Source organism: Micropterus dolomieu, linkage group LG07 (assembly GCF_021292245.1).
Source record: "Micropterus dolomieu isolate WLL.071019.BEF.003 ecotype Adirondacks linkage group LG07, ASM2129224v1, whole genome shotgun sequence".
Classification (NCBI taxonomy): domain Eukaryota; kingdom Metazoa; phylum Chordata; class Actinopteri; order Centrarchiformes; family Centrarchidae; genus Micropterus; species Micropterus dolomieu.
Window position 1 is genome coordinate 8,067,854 of NC_060156.1, and position 19,472 is coordinate 8,087,325.

The window sequence follows — 19,472 nt, forward strand, 5'->3', positions numbered from 1 at the left end:
AACTGACTCGGTGTGGTGGGGTGAATCAGTATCACATGACTGCTGGATGGGTCATACAGCAGCCTGCTCTTCAGTTTAGCTAGGCAACCGAGTAACAGGCTTTAATAAACTTTGACAACTTTATTAAGAAAAGTGATTAAAAACTATTGGAAAACTGTCAAGAGCTCAATATTCCCTAACATACCTGCAGTCAGAGTACGCTGTCAGTGGATGAACATAACCATCGCTTGTGATGTGAAATACAGCCTTTCACAAGCAGCTAAGGTTACAAACATTTTATCATACTTGGTACATCATCAGTTTGATGCCAACTGTGTAGCACAGCATAATTTTCAGGAAAAGCTTCAGGCTACTGTGCAGCAGGCTAACGTCACCAAAAATGATTTGGGCAAGAGCCAACAGTGACATGATTACAGCCACACTACACACTTGCTACTGGATACACTGATTACTTGTATCTATCCACACTAAATGGCGGTAAAAAGATACTTTACCAGAACACCACTGAGGCAGGCAGGAATGACTTTATAAAAAAAAAAAAAAAAAAAAATCAGAAAAAAGGACTGATACATTTCCATTCAGCTTTCCACCAAATCAGTTTTGGAATACATCTAAGTTGCAAAACCGGACATGCAGTTGTAGCGTCAAGCTTAGTGTTTTATCTACAACGACTAACTTTAATAGTTGGTTGTGAAAGTTCAGGAGTTTCAACAAGTAGCAAGTCATCATCAAAGCACTGCCCATAGCTGACACACTGCTTCAGTGCATATCTTATCAGGCGCCGATGATTAATGATTCTCAGTGGATGCTATTCAGACTTAAACTAGTGCTTAAAAACTTGATTCTGAAAATGTAGTCTGGCTTTGTGAAGCTAAACAGATAAAAAAAAAAAACAACAATAGTAGAGGAGATTAGAAGTGTGCACACGAATGTAACTAATAACATAATACACAAATACTAACCTAATTCATGACATAATGTATACAACCATGAGCAGGCCCCCTTTATTGGTGCAGTTTATCTACTAAAATTAAATATATTAATGCACTTCATCTACCATTGCCTTTCTTAAACCACAAATAAGAAAAGCAATCTAACCAACTAATAGCCGAAAGCATGACAAGCATGACACAATAGTTTATTTCCGTGGTAATGTACGAGGCTAGCACAACTTTACAACGCTCTTTACCTGCACAACTGAAATAAACATGCTTTATTCCAACAGCTGGTTCTATGCATAACAAACAATACTTAATTAATAGGACTCACTATAATAGTGTTTCCTTTTGATTATGTACGTATGTAAGCGTTTTGTTTCCGACTTAATTTGTGTTTTTGGGCTAAATGTGTCTCCTACAGGATGTGGAAATGTACTCCCATCTGCTGTGTTTCAGGGGGAAATGCAATGTCTAAAAAGTTCATAAAAGCAGCCTGGCATGTCCCAGCGATGAAAAAAAAAAAAAGAGGCCTATTGAATTGTTGAATTGTAAAGGCTTTTGGCTGAGCTGTAGTTTGATAGTGGAAAGCACACACAGACTTTACCAGTAAGCCCTGGCAGTGGTTTTCCATAGTCACACCCTGACTATGGAGAATGACAGAGAGCCACTGAGTGAGTCAGTCAGAGAGGAAGGGAGGAATGATGAGTGGCCATTTTGGCCTCCATACGTAAGTGAGGGGTGCGTGTGGAGCATTTGGGCTGACAGCAGCAAGTCCTTAGTCCTCGCTCTATACTATACTCACACACATAAACTGGGGCAGAGGGAGAGAAGGAGGGAGAGAGAGAGTCTGCCAGAGACATAAGAGCTAGAATGGCCTAGACCCACCGCCTCAGCATTAGCTCAAAGGGTCGTGAAAGGAGGAAGAGCAGAGAACAGATGCAAAGACTTTTTTTTGCACTGTGTTTAGACATATAGCACTAAGCATTTATATAGCATTTAATTAGATTCTCAACCCCGATATTCTGATTGACCTTTCTGCTAAATTTAGAAAGAGATCAGGTAAAGATTTGTGCATTTCTGCAATACAAAGTCAGAAACGTTAAAATATTGACAGGGGATATTTGGTTGTGCATCGTTTCAACAAGCAACACAAACAGCAACGTGTAGGATGCACGACGCAAGGAGACATATCCTCTCGGACTCTAATACTACTACATATCTATCGATCTGACCAATCGCAAGCACCGCTGATGATTCTGCACATAAACACACAGACACTGCAAATGACATCTACCACAGGGGCTTAACATGCACAAAAACACAGGCATGGTCCTTCAACATCCTTATAAATTATTCAAGACTAAAGAAATGAAACAATGATGTCTCAGTTATAGGGTTGGGTATCGAGAACCGGTTCCAAGTTGGAACCGTTACCAAATTTCCAAGAACCATGGATTAGTTTAGACACGTGCATTTCAATTTTGCTTAATATATTTAATTCGTGCACCCGTTTGAACTGCAGTAAGCATTTTACAGTCTATAAAAGTAGCACTTACAGGCCCTAGCATCACGTCATTTGTTACTGTTGACATTGCTGGACCATGGCGGAGTGCAGCAGTCGCTCAAAAGTATGGCTTAGCTTCACAAAGACAATGACACAGCAAAATACAACACCTGCTGTAAGGATGTTTCGTGCAAGGAAGGAAGCACCTCCAACACGACGAAGCATTTACTTCAACACGGCGGCAATCTTAGGGAAGGCACAGCGTTCAGTGTGTTGCGATCTCCCAGCTACAATGATGCCCCAGATACAGCTAAAGCTAACAGGGGCCTCGACAGGTACAAAACGCAGATGAGCTAAGTTTTTATGACCTTTTATATTGAAGGTAAAGATGTCTACAAATTATTCCAATATATATTTTCTTAAATATGAGTCCCCAGAGACCCGCCTCTAGTACAGAAACTCCTTTCAGTTTAGCCATGAAGGGGAAGATGAGTGAGGAGAAAGTGAACAAATATAACAGAGTTACAACAAGATTTGAAGGAGTCCGAGATTTGATAAGAACCTGATTTGATAAGTAGAAGAATCGGAATCGCTAAAATTGAAATGATACCCAACCCTACTCAGTTACAGCAGGAAGATCTTCTGCTTCTGATGATAAATGCAACCCGCGATATGTTGCTCAGAAAACAACATCAGCGGGGAAAAGTAACCTGTTTTAGAAAAGGTCCCAACTCTCCCTCTCTTTTTCACAACCACACACACAAAGAAGATCCAAGTTACATAAGTGTGTGTGATGTGTGTGTGAGCAGCAGGTTTGAGTAATGTGGAGTGAAACCTGGCATTAAAAGGATTAGCAGCCAAAGAACACAGAGCGCTCCGAGTCCAGACAACAGAGGACAGAAATAATGCTAACCGCAGCAATAAAGACGAGGAGAGAAAGGCGCATTAAGGGCTTGGAGGGTGAATGAAGTTATTAATATCTCCTTATAGATATGTAAATATACAGAATCAACAATTAGATGTACCTGTGTTTTTAAACAGCCAACACATCAACACAGTTTAATTCAGACCTGTCTTGCTGTAACAGTTCAATCATGACTTTCACTCCTGCTGTAGTTACAGCTGATCGCACTCCAGTATATGAGAATATGTGCAGTTATAAGATACTCATTTTAAAGACATGTATAATTTCTTTATATAACTCACTGGTAGTTGAAATTAAAAATAAGTGAACTCATAATGTACATTCCCAACAGGCATCCGTTACATAAAAACACCTTACAGCTTTGTTCATATATTCAATGGCGTCAGTAATGGATTTTGAGAGCCATATAAAGCACTGAAGAATAGCAACATTAAAATCAAATCAAGATATGCCTGTTGTGCCCCAGGCTTTTCAGAGAAACATTTATCAAGTCAGCTGGGGTTTCTTTTCAACTTTGGCAACTTTGTTGACGAAACTACATCTTTAGAGAACGTTTTCACTTTTCAAGGTCTTAAAACTCAAATAGCCCCTCCCCAAAGATAAGGGAGTTTCCATTTCAATTGAACATCGCGCCCCCCCCCCCCCCCCCCCCCCCCCCCCCCAAAGTATGCCTCATCATCTTTTAGAGACGGACGGAGGAGGACAGATTACTCACAAAGCTTTACAACACACACACACCCTCCACCTTATAGCAAGCAGAATGATATACTCCAAGTGTGTATGTGTTGGCTGGTGGGAGGCTGCATTCTCTTAATACTCCACATAACCACAATACAAAGTGAGTCATCTCTCTGTCTCTCTCATGCCCTAGTCTACATTTAAACAAACCTCCCACCATCAAAATCGGCAGGTCTCCAAATCAGTGCAAGCAGTGGGCGGATGCACTGGTATTGTATCTAGATGTTTTTAGCTGACAAGATGAAACAACATCAGGAGGAGTCCTGTTTTTCTATTTGTAAACTGATGAGAGATACTGTACATTAACCAATGATCTCCCTTGGTTAGTCCAACTAAATACAGTTTTAAACACGCAGTATGTGTTTAAAACTAGCAACATGAAGTCTATTTTAGATCAATCAATGTTGAGGACATGCACCTATTCAAACATTTGTAGTGTCCCCCAACTTTTCATTCAAGGGTAGTAAAAAGAACTAAAAATCCAAGTGATGTCAAATTCAACTACTTTTCATGTCATTATTTTCTGGATTGTTAATAGAGAAAAGCTGTAAACGAGTGAACAGTATAGTTTCCACTACAGTTCAGCTGCTGTTGAAAAACAAAACTGATGTAAACAGAAAGGTGAAGCTATCAATATGCAAAATAAACTGGTAAAGATATTAAGGTATACTGCAAATTTGATTATTTTACCTTCTCTCTGTTATACCCCTAAAATAATGATGTTTCAGAGAAACCTAATCTCAATTTATTCCGATTTGCCCCTGACAAGTACTTTGGTTTGCTGTGTCTTACAGTGCTTTTTCATCAGCTGATGAAACAGGTCAGGGAGAGGTCAACAAATCAATAACTCTGCAACAAAGGGTTACAACTCCTGTCTCTTTCTCATTTGTGTGTGTGTGTGTGTGTGTGTGTGTGTGTGTGTGTGTGCGCACATGAAGGATTACAAGTGAAGAGCAGTAGATGGTACAGCAAGTGGATTAATTAATGATGACTCCACCATCAGGGCCTAAATCTCTGACGCCAGCGGAGCCATCATCAGCACAGCTTAGCTACAAACAAACTGTTTCCTGAAGGCTTTACAGTCAGACAATCTGTACTGACCATCATTCTTCCACTGAGATGGTCCTTCTAATACTTGAACTTTCTGTCCATTTCTGCCTTATTCCAAATGTAAAGAGGCCAGGATGTTTATAAGCCAACTATTAGAACCCTTAATAAGGTCATTTTACAGTGACACTTAGTTCAGGCTGAATAACAGTATATTACTCTGAAAGTTGTTTAGGAATCTGGGCCTGGTTTGTTACCGGTGATCAGCAGAGAACATCTGATAATGAATACCGTTTATATAAACAGTCTTCACTACAAACTGCTAGTGTTCTCACGACGGCCACAAAGCATGATATTTCCTACACATCTGGCTAGTTTGGTCACAGCTTTCTCAGCTGACCCAAAATGGCAAATGAACAAGATGACGATGTTTCAAATGGTGACCACAAAAAGAAAATAAGCTGTTTGAATTTGCAGAACAGTTGCCGAAATGTAGCAAGAACTGAATTTGTCCAGTACAATGGTGTCTTTCACACATTACAAAGGTATGCAGAAGTAACAGCAATTCACACTGCCATCTACTGGTGACAAAGTCCCCTGTAACGCACTTGAAAAACTTTAAGTAAATTGTGCTTTCTGTAACTTCCCTCAAGTAAAGGGAGCGACTGACTTTTAATGTTGCAGACGTACTTTAAGTAGGGCCAGTTGGTTCAGCTTATGCAGTTAAGAAGAAGTTTACGCTGCCCTTTTATAATCTTAATTCCACAGAACTTTCTAAATTAATAAAACTTGGATTGTAGAGAGTCAAAACAATATATTTTTTAAAGTCTTACCTGTAACAGCAAAAGAGTAGGCCACAGGGAAACATGAAAGAAAGAAAAAAGAAAAACAGATTAATGACAATATACCAGGGGGTCAGGAAGTACAGACAAGCTTGTTTCTACTTTGGAGTATCACTGTAAAAACAAATAGATATCAGATGGAAATAACCCTACACTCTGCCAGTCACTGGTTTAATGTTTGTAATTTACAATGGCAATAAAAATGGAACTGCTCCCAGTCCAACAGAACCTCACCGATAGGATACATTAATATCCCCCTGAGCAGAGGTTAAAAAAGGTTTTTTGACATTGAAGTAGCCACATTATGTCAGCCCCACTGGCTTTAGGAAGAGGCACTGAAACTTCAAAGCGCTAGGCTGGTATACACTGCCATCTGGTGGCAAATACTAGCACTACTACAGGCTTTACTACAAATTAAACTTTTACAAGACTTGAATAGATCCTGAAAGTCCTGTTTTAGGGTTGGATTCCTGTTAAGTGATTCATTTCTGCCAGAAAGCCACCAGTTAATCCCAAACGCCATGCACCATGCCTTTGTTGGGCCTTGTTGATCAGAGAAACATCTGACAAAAACTCAAAAATCCAGTTTAGTCGGTTCTTGCTTTTCTTTGAACACAAAGCCTCAGTATGTCTGCAAGCTGTCATCACTGTCTGGGAGTAGACAAAAGGAGTTTGATTAGTTTTGTGTCTAATGATTTACTGTCATAGCACAAACAAGTCTGTACATAATAAACTCAAAGTCATTAAATATATATTTCCAGCGCCTTGTAATGGCCACAGTTTTTTTCTGATTCTGATAGTCCAGTGTAGCAGAGGTTTAACCTGCAGATGCTGGATGAAATCAAAAAAGGTAGTGCAAGGAAACGATCCCGGGCAGAACTTAAGTTTCACTTTCCAGCTGAACATTACATACATTCTACAGCCACAAAGCATTTTTAGGACCCACACAAATGAGAGGAGGATGTGATGTTTGGTCTCCGTCCACACTAGCGTTTTAGCAGCGTATTAGAATTGATCTACTTTTATATTAAAAATGATGAAAACCTCACATCTAGTGGCCATTCATGTATACTGGGCATGCACATGCTGGTGTAAATATGAAGCAGATTGTCTACTCCGCCGTTGCAGAAGATTTGGCAAAAGAAGAAAGTACACTAAAAATGAATAACCACAATGGAGATTTTTTTTTTTTTGCACGGACTGAAAACAAGGTGGAACGGTTACTGACAGTTACACGGGAGCACAAAGTGACTGTGATGGAAGAAAACAGACTGGGACTTGGCAACATGCACAGTACAAGTGTAGGCTATGCGTTATTTGTGTTTTTGCTTTGCATGACTTATAAGACCCAATCAGGAAGCCAAATGCGAGTGTCTTCATTCAGTGCCTGTCTGCATTAAACTCTATCCGGGAGTTTTAAAACGGAAACAGGGTCGTCGATGTTTTCAAACTTCTCCGTTTTAGGTCTTTGGATTTGTTGTTTTAGTCTGGACGGGAGGTGCAAACGTAGCAAAAGGTGGGACACAGTGTGGACACTTCAGACACATTAATACCAGGTGTAAATAAAATCAGGTTAAAATCATATCTAGATATAATCTAGATATGAAGAGCATTTTATTGCCAGGTGTAAATGGCCCTACTTTGAGGAAAAAACACACTGCCTTCTTTTTAACTGATCTGCCTCTTTTCATCAGCACAAACAACTTCTACTACCTGTCATCACAAATGCTTTAAAGCACCTAGGCAATAAAGATGTGCACATGGCTGATTCTCAAAGACCAGTGATTTACTTAGTTATTAAGAGGAATGGCACTGCCTTGTTTCCAGGACAATGAGTGGTGAGATTGGATGCAATATAGCACTGTACTTGTTCAAACGATACAGACCATTGGGACAAACCACCCAAATGGCCAACTATATCCCCCTCATTCTTCAACCCTTCATTACAGTTTTCTTTAAGACTTCTTTTGTGAGACTTAGATTTTTACTTTAACTTGTTTCCAGTGAATGAATTGCAACACTGTTGATGGGTTCATTTCACTGTAATAATAATTTAATAATTCCTGTTTTTTTATTTAATCTCTTTGTAAAACACTCTGGTCAAAGTTTGTTGTTTTTAAATGTGCTCCTACTAAAAAAAAATAAAATTTACCCCACTGGTCAGTTACAACCCCATGTTGCCTTTTATGCGACTTTAACGACTCTTTCGACTGCTTTGTGATCTCAATAACTTCCACATGACTGAGTGTCAAGTCTCAGATGTTACTGTATTTGGGGGGGATTAATAATAAGGTATTACAATTTGTTCGGCTGACTAACCCGACTGACAATGCACCACCACTGTTTGGTCAGAAAGAGGTCATTCTGCATGTGTGAACACAGATCTGGATTTTGTTTCCAGTGCATGAATGTGTGGCTCTGCTGCTTCACTTTCCCCTCCCAGAGCCCAGGCTAGCATGCCTGGGAGAATTCATAGCAGAGGTACTTCAGCACTCTCCCACGGTCATTTGACCAGTCAATGTTAAGACTTATAGGCCTTGACAAATATTGTGCATTTTAAGCATAAAACCGTACAGACATTATGAGCCAGAGGTATGCAGGCAGAACACAGCTTGACAACCAGCAGGGGGCAGTACAGCACAGCACTATTTACAGAGCTGAAAGTGGTTTGCAGGCAGAGTATAGTTGGCATTAATGCTAAACTGGCTGTGCCAACAGTGACCAAAGTAAATGTATAAAGTATGTTATGCTAAGAACAAATTGATTAAAAACATGTTTTGGTGTGATTTTTTACTTTTGATACACACACACACACACACACACACACACACACACACTCAGCTTCAAAACAGTATTAAATTCAAAATCTAATTACAGATTTTTTTTTTTTTTTTTTTTTTTTTTTTTTTTTTTTTTAAATCAACTGCATTTCAACGCAGACTTACAAAGAAGCCTAGTTGGGTGGGCTACATGAATACATTCAATATATGGACACACATATGTGGAAGAGCAACGTGTCTTTGTGCTTTATTAATGCCAAAAGGAGAAGCAGCTGGCTAGACTATTGGAGAAAATTTTAAATAAAAACTTCACCCCTCCCTCCAGCAGACCCCCACCCCCATTGTGTCACAGAGCATGGAGAAGGGGATTAGCTCACACAAAGCAAGAATGAATATCAAACCCTATGGGAAAAGACACTTGCTGGATAGAGCTCTCACGTCATCCACAGCCAAGCTGAAAGGCTGAAACTATCTCCTCCATCAACCTGAGCAAACCACACAAATAAATGGTTACCCCCTGTGACACGCCATGATCATCCACGCACACACTGCTAATATTTGAGCAGTGTCTGTGACCAGAGCCAGGCTAGCCGTTTGCCCCTGCTTACAGTCTTTATGCTAAGCTATGCAAACCTGTCAACCCCCAAGTCTAGCTCTGTACAGGCATGAGATTGATCGGATCATGAGAAACACTTTTAGTATGACAATATTTGTCTGCTGGTATCTGTCCCTCTGAACGTCTTTGTGCTTCTTTGCCGTTACCAGACCAGGTTTCATTTAATGCCTAGACAAGTCAGTAGTTCAGTCTGCATCTATTTTTATTTTCAATAACTAGTTTAAATGGGGGGGGGGGGGGGGTTAAACTTCTATAGTAGTAATTTAAATCTCTTTGGATTTGGACAAGAACACACCACCTTGACTGAAGGAAATTGTGATGACATTCTTTACTATTTTGTAACATTTTATATACCAAACTATAAATCAAGAAATGAATCCTCAGATTAATCAATAACGTAAATAATAGTTTATTGCAGTCCTTGCTGATTGCTTGCCCTTTCTTATGTAGTTATAATATATACGGCATGACAACAATCGAGCGTTAGAGCCAGTGAATAATATTTAACTTATATTCAGGGACCTGAAGATGAATTGTCACTGCTGCGCACAGGATGCGCGCCTCATTATGGGCATAAAGCCAAGTCCAAAATGCCTCACAGGATCTTGTAACAGCAAACATATTACTTTCTGACATACGGTTTACAAGTTAGTGTGTATAGTTTTGTGGCCATTTAGCTGCTCTGTTCAGCCCATCAGCAAAGAGAACACAGATATGAATTAAGGTAGTACGTCATTATGGTTTTATCAGTTACTTTGCATATATCCTAAGATGACCCCGGCAGCTTTGATTCCTGTCAGGCTGAAGAAACAAATATATAAAACGAACCAAACTGAGAGAGAAGCAGAATAAACTGTATGAAAGACACGGAGGAGAAAAAAGCAGGAATGCCGATAGCAAAGTCATCCACTGCACTCTTTATTTGTGAGTGTGTGTGTTTGTGTGCGAGAGTGTGTAATTCCTGGAGCTGACTGGACAGTGTTCTGGCCACAGGAATCCCAGCCATGATTCAGCACATTGCCTGCATGTTTAGGGGGATGACAGTGGCAGCCCACTAAAGCCTACAAATATTAGGCCACACATGTTGTAGACAACAGGAGGTCTAAACTACCACAAAATAATGAATCCTCCTTTATCGTTCTGTTCAATAGCTGGCCTCTCCAACAGATGACAACCTTTACTACAACGCATTACAACAATACAGCAGCTCCAGCAAGTGCCTCACACTTACTTTGAGTATTTAAACCTCCAGTTAACGTGCAAGCACTTGCTTCTGAAGGGTCTTGTGTCATTCCTGTTTAAATATTTGTACCAGACAAAAAAAGTCTAGGCTATTTTCTTTTGTTGTTTTTAAAGAAAATAGCATTTTTCCTCTTGAGGTATCTGTTCTCAAGAGCAGGATTTCTTCTAAAGAAATTAAGTAGGCTGAAATCAGGAAGTTACAGAAAACTTACATTACAAAACTTGGCCTACAGAAAGTATCCACTGTGATTAAAAATGTTTTGGTTTTTTTTGTTTGTTTTTTTATAGATGACCACAAAATCAATACCATCTTATAGCTCTTGAGCATGCGGCCAAAAATCGGACAATGATGCTGTAATTTGTTAGCAGTGAGCACCGGACCAAACAAACAATCTACCAGCATGTAAGTTCTCCTGAATTAATAAGGAAGTGAATTAGTATGACAATCTATCACAAAAACATGTTTTTCTTTGCAGCGCTACAAACTGTCTTATTCACACAACAAAGCAAAAAACACTGAGCCTCTCGTGAACCAAACAGCACAACCCATTTTGAGTGTAATTATATTGTGACAACCTAAGACACTACAGACCCATCAGTGGAAAGATAATAAATGAACAGTTGAAGCAAAAATGCAACTGCTTATATTATACAGGTACAAAAAGAACCAAAACAAAAACAGCAGGAGCAGTTTTTCAACAAGGTTAGACTATCATGGCTCTGTGTGTGTGTGTGTGTGTGTGTGTGTGTGTGTGTGTGTGTGTGTGTGTGTGTGTGTGTGTGTGTGTGTGTGTGTGTGTGTGTGTGTGTGTGTGTGTGTGTGTGTGTTAGTTCAGGGGTGGGCGGGCAATTTTCTCAAAGATGAAAGGCAGGCTAAAAACACAATCCATTATCGTCCATTACAAGCCATTAGTTTCCCCACCGCACTCTTAAGTGAAACAATCCTGTTTATTGATGGAAAAATAAACCATCTGAGAGAAGGGGACACAGACAAACGAAATGAATGACGCATCTGCACAAAGCAAATGAGCAAGCAACGGACCAAGGCATGTGGCAATTTAGAGAGTGGTTTTTATTAATCTCCATTTCATCAACACACAGTAAACTGCTTAAAATCTTCCTTGTTTAGCTGCATTCTGCCATTCATGCTTCCCCCGCTTGGCGTAGAGAGACATAGTAAACATTCAGTAGCCTGTACTGAGACCTCCCTCCCTCGCTCATACACAGCATGTTTGCTGCTCTGCTGTTTTCTGGTGTTCTCTGGTTATGTCTGTGTGGTACGGATGGGGGAGGTGTCAGCAGCATAACAAATAACAAATGTTGTTTACTTTTAGTGAAACACTTCAGTGACGTGCAACTGTGGACAAACCAGAGGTCTATTTAATAAAGCCAACAGCCTAAACAGTGCCACAATTACTGGTGCATTTGCCACGAAAAATAACAACTTTACGATGGAGTCTGAGTGTTTGCCATGAAGTCAGTCAATGATGTTGACTGCTTGTTAAGGTACAACACGTGTCCAATCTTGGTCCGAGTGCATTTTAAGTCCTTTCCGGCTCAGTTTCATAAAATAATCTGGGAAATATGACTTTAAAAAAAACAAAAACAAAACATCATCTCCTCAATATTTGTAAGGTTTGATTAAATAGCTTTAAAAAAGGATTGAATCATTTGGAATCAGCAGCCTTTAATAAATGCCTTTCTTTTGGACTGACAAGGGGTCTCATTTATAAAACTGTGCCTAGAATCTTCACTAAAAGCGTATGTGCGGCCAAAAGCGGCATACGCCAAAAATATTCAGACTTATCAAACCATGCGTACGTACACTTGTAAGCAATGTTCCCTTTATAAATCACAATCCACTTGAAAGGTGGCGCATGTGAGGGAGCTCCATGTCCGACACTTCAAAACACCCATAGTTTGAAGTCGCCAACTTGCCATTTCTCATTTCTACAGTTTATGAGCGTACATTCTCCGGTCAAGTTTGTTTTTCACAGATCACAACCTTTGCTTGGGAAGTGGCGTACACACGTTTCCAGCCCTGTTTTGTACCTATGCACCGTTTATAATTTTGTTAATTACAAGATCAAGAATCAGATCCACATGAGAAAACGGACCAAACCCGATATGGGTTTTTGGCAGCGTAGCCTCCACCCCCCCCAACTACCGTAACATTAAACATACTGCTGTGAGCCGGGAGGAAGGCGGAAGAGGGCAGTGAAAAACAGGAGCGTTAGCAAGTCATGAATGTTTTCAGGAGAGGAGAAGTTATTGGGTCTGTTTTTATTATATTTATTTCATGTAATTAACGTGACAAAAGGACAAAGACATTAAATATCACTTCCCAACAAAGGCAGGTAAACCTTTTACATTTATTTTAAAACATTTTCTAAATGTGATAAGTTACCATGCTCTATATAAGACAAAACTACAAACTTTCAATCATACAGAGTGTTTGATACTAATAATACACAACATTGCAAGCGATTCTGCATTTTGCAATATGTTACAAGAAAAACATCTATGATACACCATGATGCCCATGTAACAGAACAAGAAAAGCGATGGTGGGCGAGGATTCAGCACAGGACAGTGTTGCCACTAAACTCATACAGCTGTGGGTACAACTAGTGGCTATAACTTCAGTATTTTTAAAACTGGATCTTCCAATTTTTGTGTGTCTGAGTGACGAATGGAGAAAACAGTTTTTGAAATTGGCGAAGTATTGAATGAGCGTGCTGCAGTCCCATCAAAGTACGTCCACTAAAGTGCTTGTCTTTGCCACAGACAGGCTCAGATTGTTGTTACATTACGTTACGTTAAGTGTCTGACAACATTATGGAAATCCCGACTTTTAAAGAGTAAGACCTTTTGTTTAAACAGAAATATATATCGCTATAGCACTCTATTCAAAGCAACCACAGTCCCTTGACAAAAACAGTAAATAACGAAGTTACCCTTTAAAGGGTAAACAAACCAAGATGTGGCCAATGATCAGACCATCTCTTTTATCTAAGATGCACTGTAGAATGACAGACTGGATCATCTGGACATCAGGTTTGTCATAGTCTGTAGCATAACCTTCCCCTAGTCAATGCACAAACAAAACCATCTACAGAGTGAACGCTGAAGGAAACATTTATCTAAGATGGAACAGTGATGCACAGCTCTGCTCAGTCTGGTTCCAACTGGTCCAGTCTGCTGTGTCCTCAGTGGTATCAACAGACTTCAGCTGACCTGACTAAGTTGGGTTGGGTCAGATTGGGTCACTTCCTCTGTGCGTTGTGAATTCTGGGGATCTCGTTGATCTCCACACAATGAGTAACTGGCCCATCAGACACACAGGTTCCCCGCACTGCCAGGGGGAAGATTACATTCAAAACAGAGAGCAGCAGAGATAGCAATCATGCTGCCAGCCAGCCCACATTCCCCTGAGCCTTCACACATTCAGTGTTCAGACCAACAATAGCACTGCGTTAAAAAAAAAAAAAAAAAAAAAAAAAAAAATGCAGCATCTATATTCACTTCAATGAGATCATTGTGTGGCACAGCAGGGGCTTCTGCAAAAAGATGCAGGCTAGTAATGACAAAGAGGGTGTGCCTGGCTCAACTCAGTCATCACTGGCACTGCGGTGGTGGCAAGTCAAATACATGCAAGGGTTCAGACATGACAGCTGAAGTAACACGCCCCCACCAACAATTTTAGTCAGAACAACCACTTATACTTCTCATATTCAACACGACACTGGTGTTGAATGCCGCTGACATCTGAGACAAGCACAAAAAAAAGATATTTATGTGCCACATAGATATGTATATGTAATTTAGTTAAAAAGGATGCAGTGTTTCCCCTATATTCAATGAATGGCCACCTCTACTAAAATGTCATTTACTAATGACAATTACTAATTCTGATGATTAATGATTCTTCAAAAGACTTCTACGTGGCAGGTGCTGTTAGAGCAGCATAAGTTAGGTCTTCTAAGGAACAGGGATGTGAGTAATGTGTGTGTGCGCGCGTGAGTGAATGAGAATCGCAGAAAGGAAAGTGACAGTGAAAGTTAGCGGATTGTTTTTAAGGCTGAACTGAATTGAAAGATCTCCGCGAGTACTTTTTTCTTTAGTGGCAAGTCGCAAACCTCAAATAGACGACAGTAAGAAGTAGAAAACGAGTAAGGAGTGGGAGCTGCACATGCACGAGAGTGCAGCTGATGCCTACGCTAACAACCGCCGTGCGGGCACAGTTATTTATTTCCTGATTTGTTTACAAATAAATCGATTGCATTACTCGTTTCACTTGAGAAGTTTTGATACCGGGCAATTTCGGTCGATACCTTAATCAAGTAGCAGTTAGTTGGCAGTGAATGTACAGCGTAAGTCACAGTGTGTCCATTAATAAAAGTCTGTCGGTTGTTTCCTCAACTACTAGAACAGTCCGGTCTGGAAGCTGAGCAGGAAACAGTACGTCTTTTAGCTGCTATGTAACTTTGGCTACATTTATAGGAAGTAACATTAATTAGCCACATGTCATTACAACCTGCTTGTCCAGGGTTGAGAACATCAGGTACAAGCTTGGATTAAACTGGTGTACAGCTCTGTCCTGTACACATACTGTATACAGGGCTCTACAATAACGGGGGCCCAATGGCCCGGGGCCAGTAAAAAGTAATAATCGGGACAGTTCACATTTTCGAGTGGCCTTTTATTGTGGCCAACCGAAGGCACACCAGTGCAACACCAATGCTGTCTGATCCACATCTTCATATGCCACACCTGCGAGGTGGAAGGATTATCTCGGCAAAGGAGAAGTGCTCACTAACACAGATTTTTGAACAATATTTGAGAGAAGTAGGCCTTTTGTGTACATAGAGAAAGTCTTGCTGGTGATGAATGGGGCAAAAACAAGAGTGTTGCATTTATAATTTTGCTCAGTGTATAATGATTCTGAGCTAAAAAGATTTAGGAAATGAGGCCCAAAACAGCTTGGGTGCTGTGCTATGAATGTAAAATCATTGTGGAGAGCATTAAAACTAACTAAATCAATTTCCCCACATCTATTGGTTAAAATTACTCCCCATTAGACTTTTTTAGAAAGTTTAGCTTTATGATTGTTGTTTATTTATAGTCTGCTGAACTTTTCCAAATTTTTGTACACAGATATGGTAATAATAATGGTCCAAAATGATGTGAAATTGCATTATTTTTACTGGAAAACAGAAGGACCCGCAAACCCCCCAACCAAATTCTTTTGCAACATGTGATAAATGTTGTGATTCAGTCTTTCCCCTGTTTTGGGCGGCCCGCCCAAGTAAATTTGGCGACCCATTTTAAAATTGTTCTTGATTGCAGCACTGCGCAGCGCATATTTGCTCTGCACATCCTCTCACTCGGTCGCTCCATCTCTTTCTCTCTCTCGCAAACACTGACAAGAGACCCATCTGTGAATTTAATGGTTGGTATCATAAACACAGCTGCACAAATCTGTCCAACACAACGCTGTCAATGTCGGAGACCAATCTTCAAAACCATTATCAGCAAGCATGTAAGGAGCCTAGCTAATAAGGAGAGCTATGTTAACTTTGGAAAATACCTGTCGAAGTTACCACGCTGTATAACAGGTAGTCTACAGGTGCGCTCGAGATAACTGGCTGACTTTCGCCGACTTGATAAATAGGGGAATAAAAACAGCGCTGTCAAGTCAGACACAATCTACCTCCGGTAGACTGCGTGAGCTTAGTGAGTTTATAACAATGATCAGGCCTTGCTCCCACGAGGTCTAGTGACGTTTTGCAGCGCAGGTGTTGTGCCGAATTCTGCAGGCCTGCCGTGAATTGCATACACCTCGCGGGAGGACACTTTGCTGTTTGAATGCGGTTAATGCCACATGTTTTTGCTGAATCTCAAGAAATGGTACTTTTACTAAGTGTAATAATATATTAACAAATCTAAACGTTCATAAAATATATACTGATCATTTATCACTATTGATGAACCCCACAAAGAATAGTATAGCGTTTAAAAGCAGAACTTTAATGCATTTTCATAGAATTTTCGGCAGGCATGCAAAATTCGGCATGACACCTGTGACAGTTGACTGCCCCCCCCCGCCACAGTTACGCTGTCAATCTGTGGGAAACACTGAATGTTGGTGTTTTATATCCAGATATAAAGCAGGGAGCACATTGCCAGCGCACAAAATAAAATCCACTTCACCTCCGCTGCTACAACCCCATCCTAGGGGAAACACTGGGATGTATAAAAAAAACCAAAAACATATCTGAATCAAAGCCATCAGCCAATGTTTAGTGGTGACTCCATCAATGTGAATAGTTGAGTAGAATAACCTGAAACTGCACCACCTGATTTAGCAACTATATCAGGGCTGGAAAAATTAAACCAACTATCGATAAACAAAACTGTACTAAGATCATGTCACATGCTGACAGAAAGCATTAACATTGAGAAACCAAAGTACTTGGACCAAAATCTCAAATCTTTAATGATTGCTTATGAAAAACACTCCCCCCCCCAAAAAAACTGAATTACATATTATTATAAGAAAATTTAAAACAGACTGACTTGGGAAAGGGACAAAGTGAAAGAGGCATAAAAATAAAATAATAAAACTGTAAACTTATCATACAATAAAGTATCTGAAATGAGTTCAACCACTCAAGCCACATACAAAATGAACAGAACTAAAAGTATATAGAAAATGTGTTATTTTAAAAAGTTTATAAATGTATTTACATAAAGAGTACAAAAATTATACCATGCACTAAAATGCCAACCCTAACCTCTGTGCTACACCAAGGTCCTACCAAACAACGCCAATTTTGCTAACCATTACCTCTCGTCCTCGTCAAAACGCTGTCTCCAAGGTGTGAAACAAAAACTAAACTACAGGACATCCGGAAACACACACACACACACAAAAGCGAAACAGCATGACTGCATAAAACCACATCCTTAAATACAAAGAAAGGACTCTTTGTCCCATTTAAATCTGCAACTGATCTAACTTTAGTCACATTTTACTCACACGATTAAACATTTGGTACTTTTTCTAATCACTGATTTACCATGAATGCCCTACAAAACCCAGGAGTCAAGCAGCAGCCTGCCCACACACATCCAGACCACCCACCCATCTTGAACATATCCCATTAATGACTCGTCAGTGCAGATAGAGCAAATGCACGATTGACACGCTACCTCATTCAATACACTCTCTCGCTCTCTTACACACACACACACACACACTCTAAAGAGACTCTGGTGTTTTACAGCAGCACCTTAGGTGTGGATTAATGATGGCCGGGTCTTCCCACACGTTCAAACCAGAAAATATGTGAGCCACACAGCAGGTCATAGGAACTGTACAACCACTGACATGAGACACCGACACCCTGCCAGAACATGCCTGTAAATAAATAAATATATATATCTATCTCTATCTCCCTACAAGATAGAGAACAAATCAGTTTTTATGAGAGGGACTTGCACCTCTGCAATTAATACACAAATGGGAAAAAAAGTCCCATGTCTTACAAATGCCTCCATTAAAGTGGCTTTAAGAAGGTAAAATAACTTTACTCTCATTTTGTGCAAAGAGGCAGTAATCAATACCAGTCAGTCATACCACAATGACATTTAGGGCGATAACTCAATAATACTGAACAAATGAATGCAAAAAGAAACTAATATGCACAAAATGTGTGGCCAAGCCCTGGTAAAATGTTATTAAGTTAAAAAAGGTACAGGAGAGATATCATGCTTTCTAAACAGAAAGCGACAGCCTGGTCATGTGTTTTAGCTGGGAATGTCCCAGGTTCCCTGAACTATCCACTGTGCAGGGGTAGTTTGAGTGAACATAGGTGCAACTTCCACTGAGTTGAATGAACTCATCTCTCAGAACTTCAATGAAACTAAAATATTAAGAGCTTCACAATATAATACTTATCGCTAATTAGACTGTGTGAAGTGTTAAATCGAGATCCAATGCCTGCATTTTAAATCATTATGCCAGTCCGCCTTTTTTTTTTTCCAACGGACTGAAGGTGAAAACCAATGCAAAGTTAGCAATTAAAATAGATCACTCTCTTTACCAGTATATTAAAAACTATTCATACACGAGGACTTTTTAATCTGTAATTAACTTCTAAAGGAATGCCTAACTTAAATTGCTGAACACATACTGGCAGCACAAAAGAAGATAAGCAAAAGTTGGACTATTAACCATTAATAGTCCAACACCCCCCCCCCCCCCCCCCCCCCCCCACACACACACACACCCCCGCAGGTTTCTCACAGCATTGCAAATTGTTAGTTTGACCTCGACGATGGTTAGACGGGCCAATGAGCTCTTTGGATGCTCTGTATGATATCTTGAGCACAGGCTTTTCTGGAGAAATACAAAAATTCTATCAGGTTAAGTTTGTTTTATTTTTATCCAACTCTTTCTTTTATCACAAGGAAACCGAGTAAAGTGACTTGACAGTGCTTTACATAACGTATAACCCTGTAGAACAGCTTGATGTTTTAAAATGTATTCTCCAGTCTAGTCTTAGAATAGAAAATATATGTATAAAAAACTCAATTAAGCATCTGCAGATGATGACATATGAAATGACTTGAATCTGCAGAAAAAGGCTTGACTGGGACATCTTTGTAAGTGTATCAAATGTGTTTGCATCAGCTGATGAGGATGTGCTGTCATCTCTGGGTTTGCACTACTTCTTTGTCAATGGTGGGCGCTACAGTATGTATAAGCAGTCTAATGTGTGCTCCTAAATTAATTAATTTAATTTAGACTCAGTCAACAGAAGTTCATTGGTTAA

The 19,472-nt window shown here is 39.9% G+C and overlaps 1 protein-coding gene across 3 annotated transcripts in view; it reads right to left on the reverse strand.

Moving 5' to 3' along the window:
- LOC123973418 (TSC22 domain family protein 1-like) overlaps positions 1–19,472 on the reverse strand; it is a 33,325-nt gene that overhangs the window by 9,003 nt on the left and 4,850 nt on the right. Inside the window, exon 3 of one of the 3 annotated variants that reach the window (XM_046053418.1) lies at positions 13,006–13,987. The exons of the other annotated variants lie outside the window; for them this stretch is intronic. Coding sequence (XP_045909374.1) covers positions 13,966–13,987 — 22 coding nt within the window. The 3' untranslated portion in view covers positions 13,006–13,965. Of the gene's footprint in view, positions 1–13,005; positions 13,988–19,472 lie in introns of those variants that run through there. 3 annotated transcript variants of the gene reach the window in all.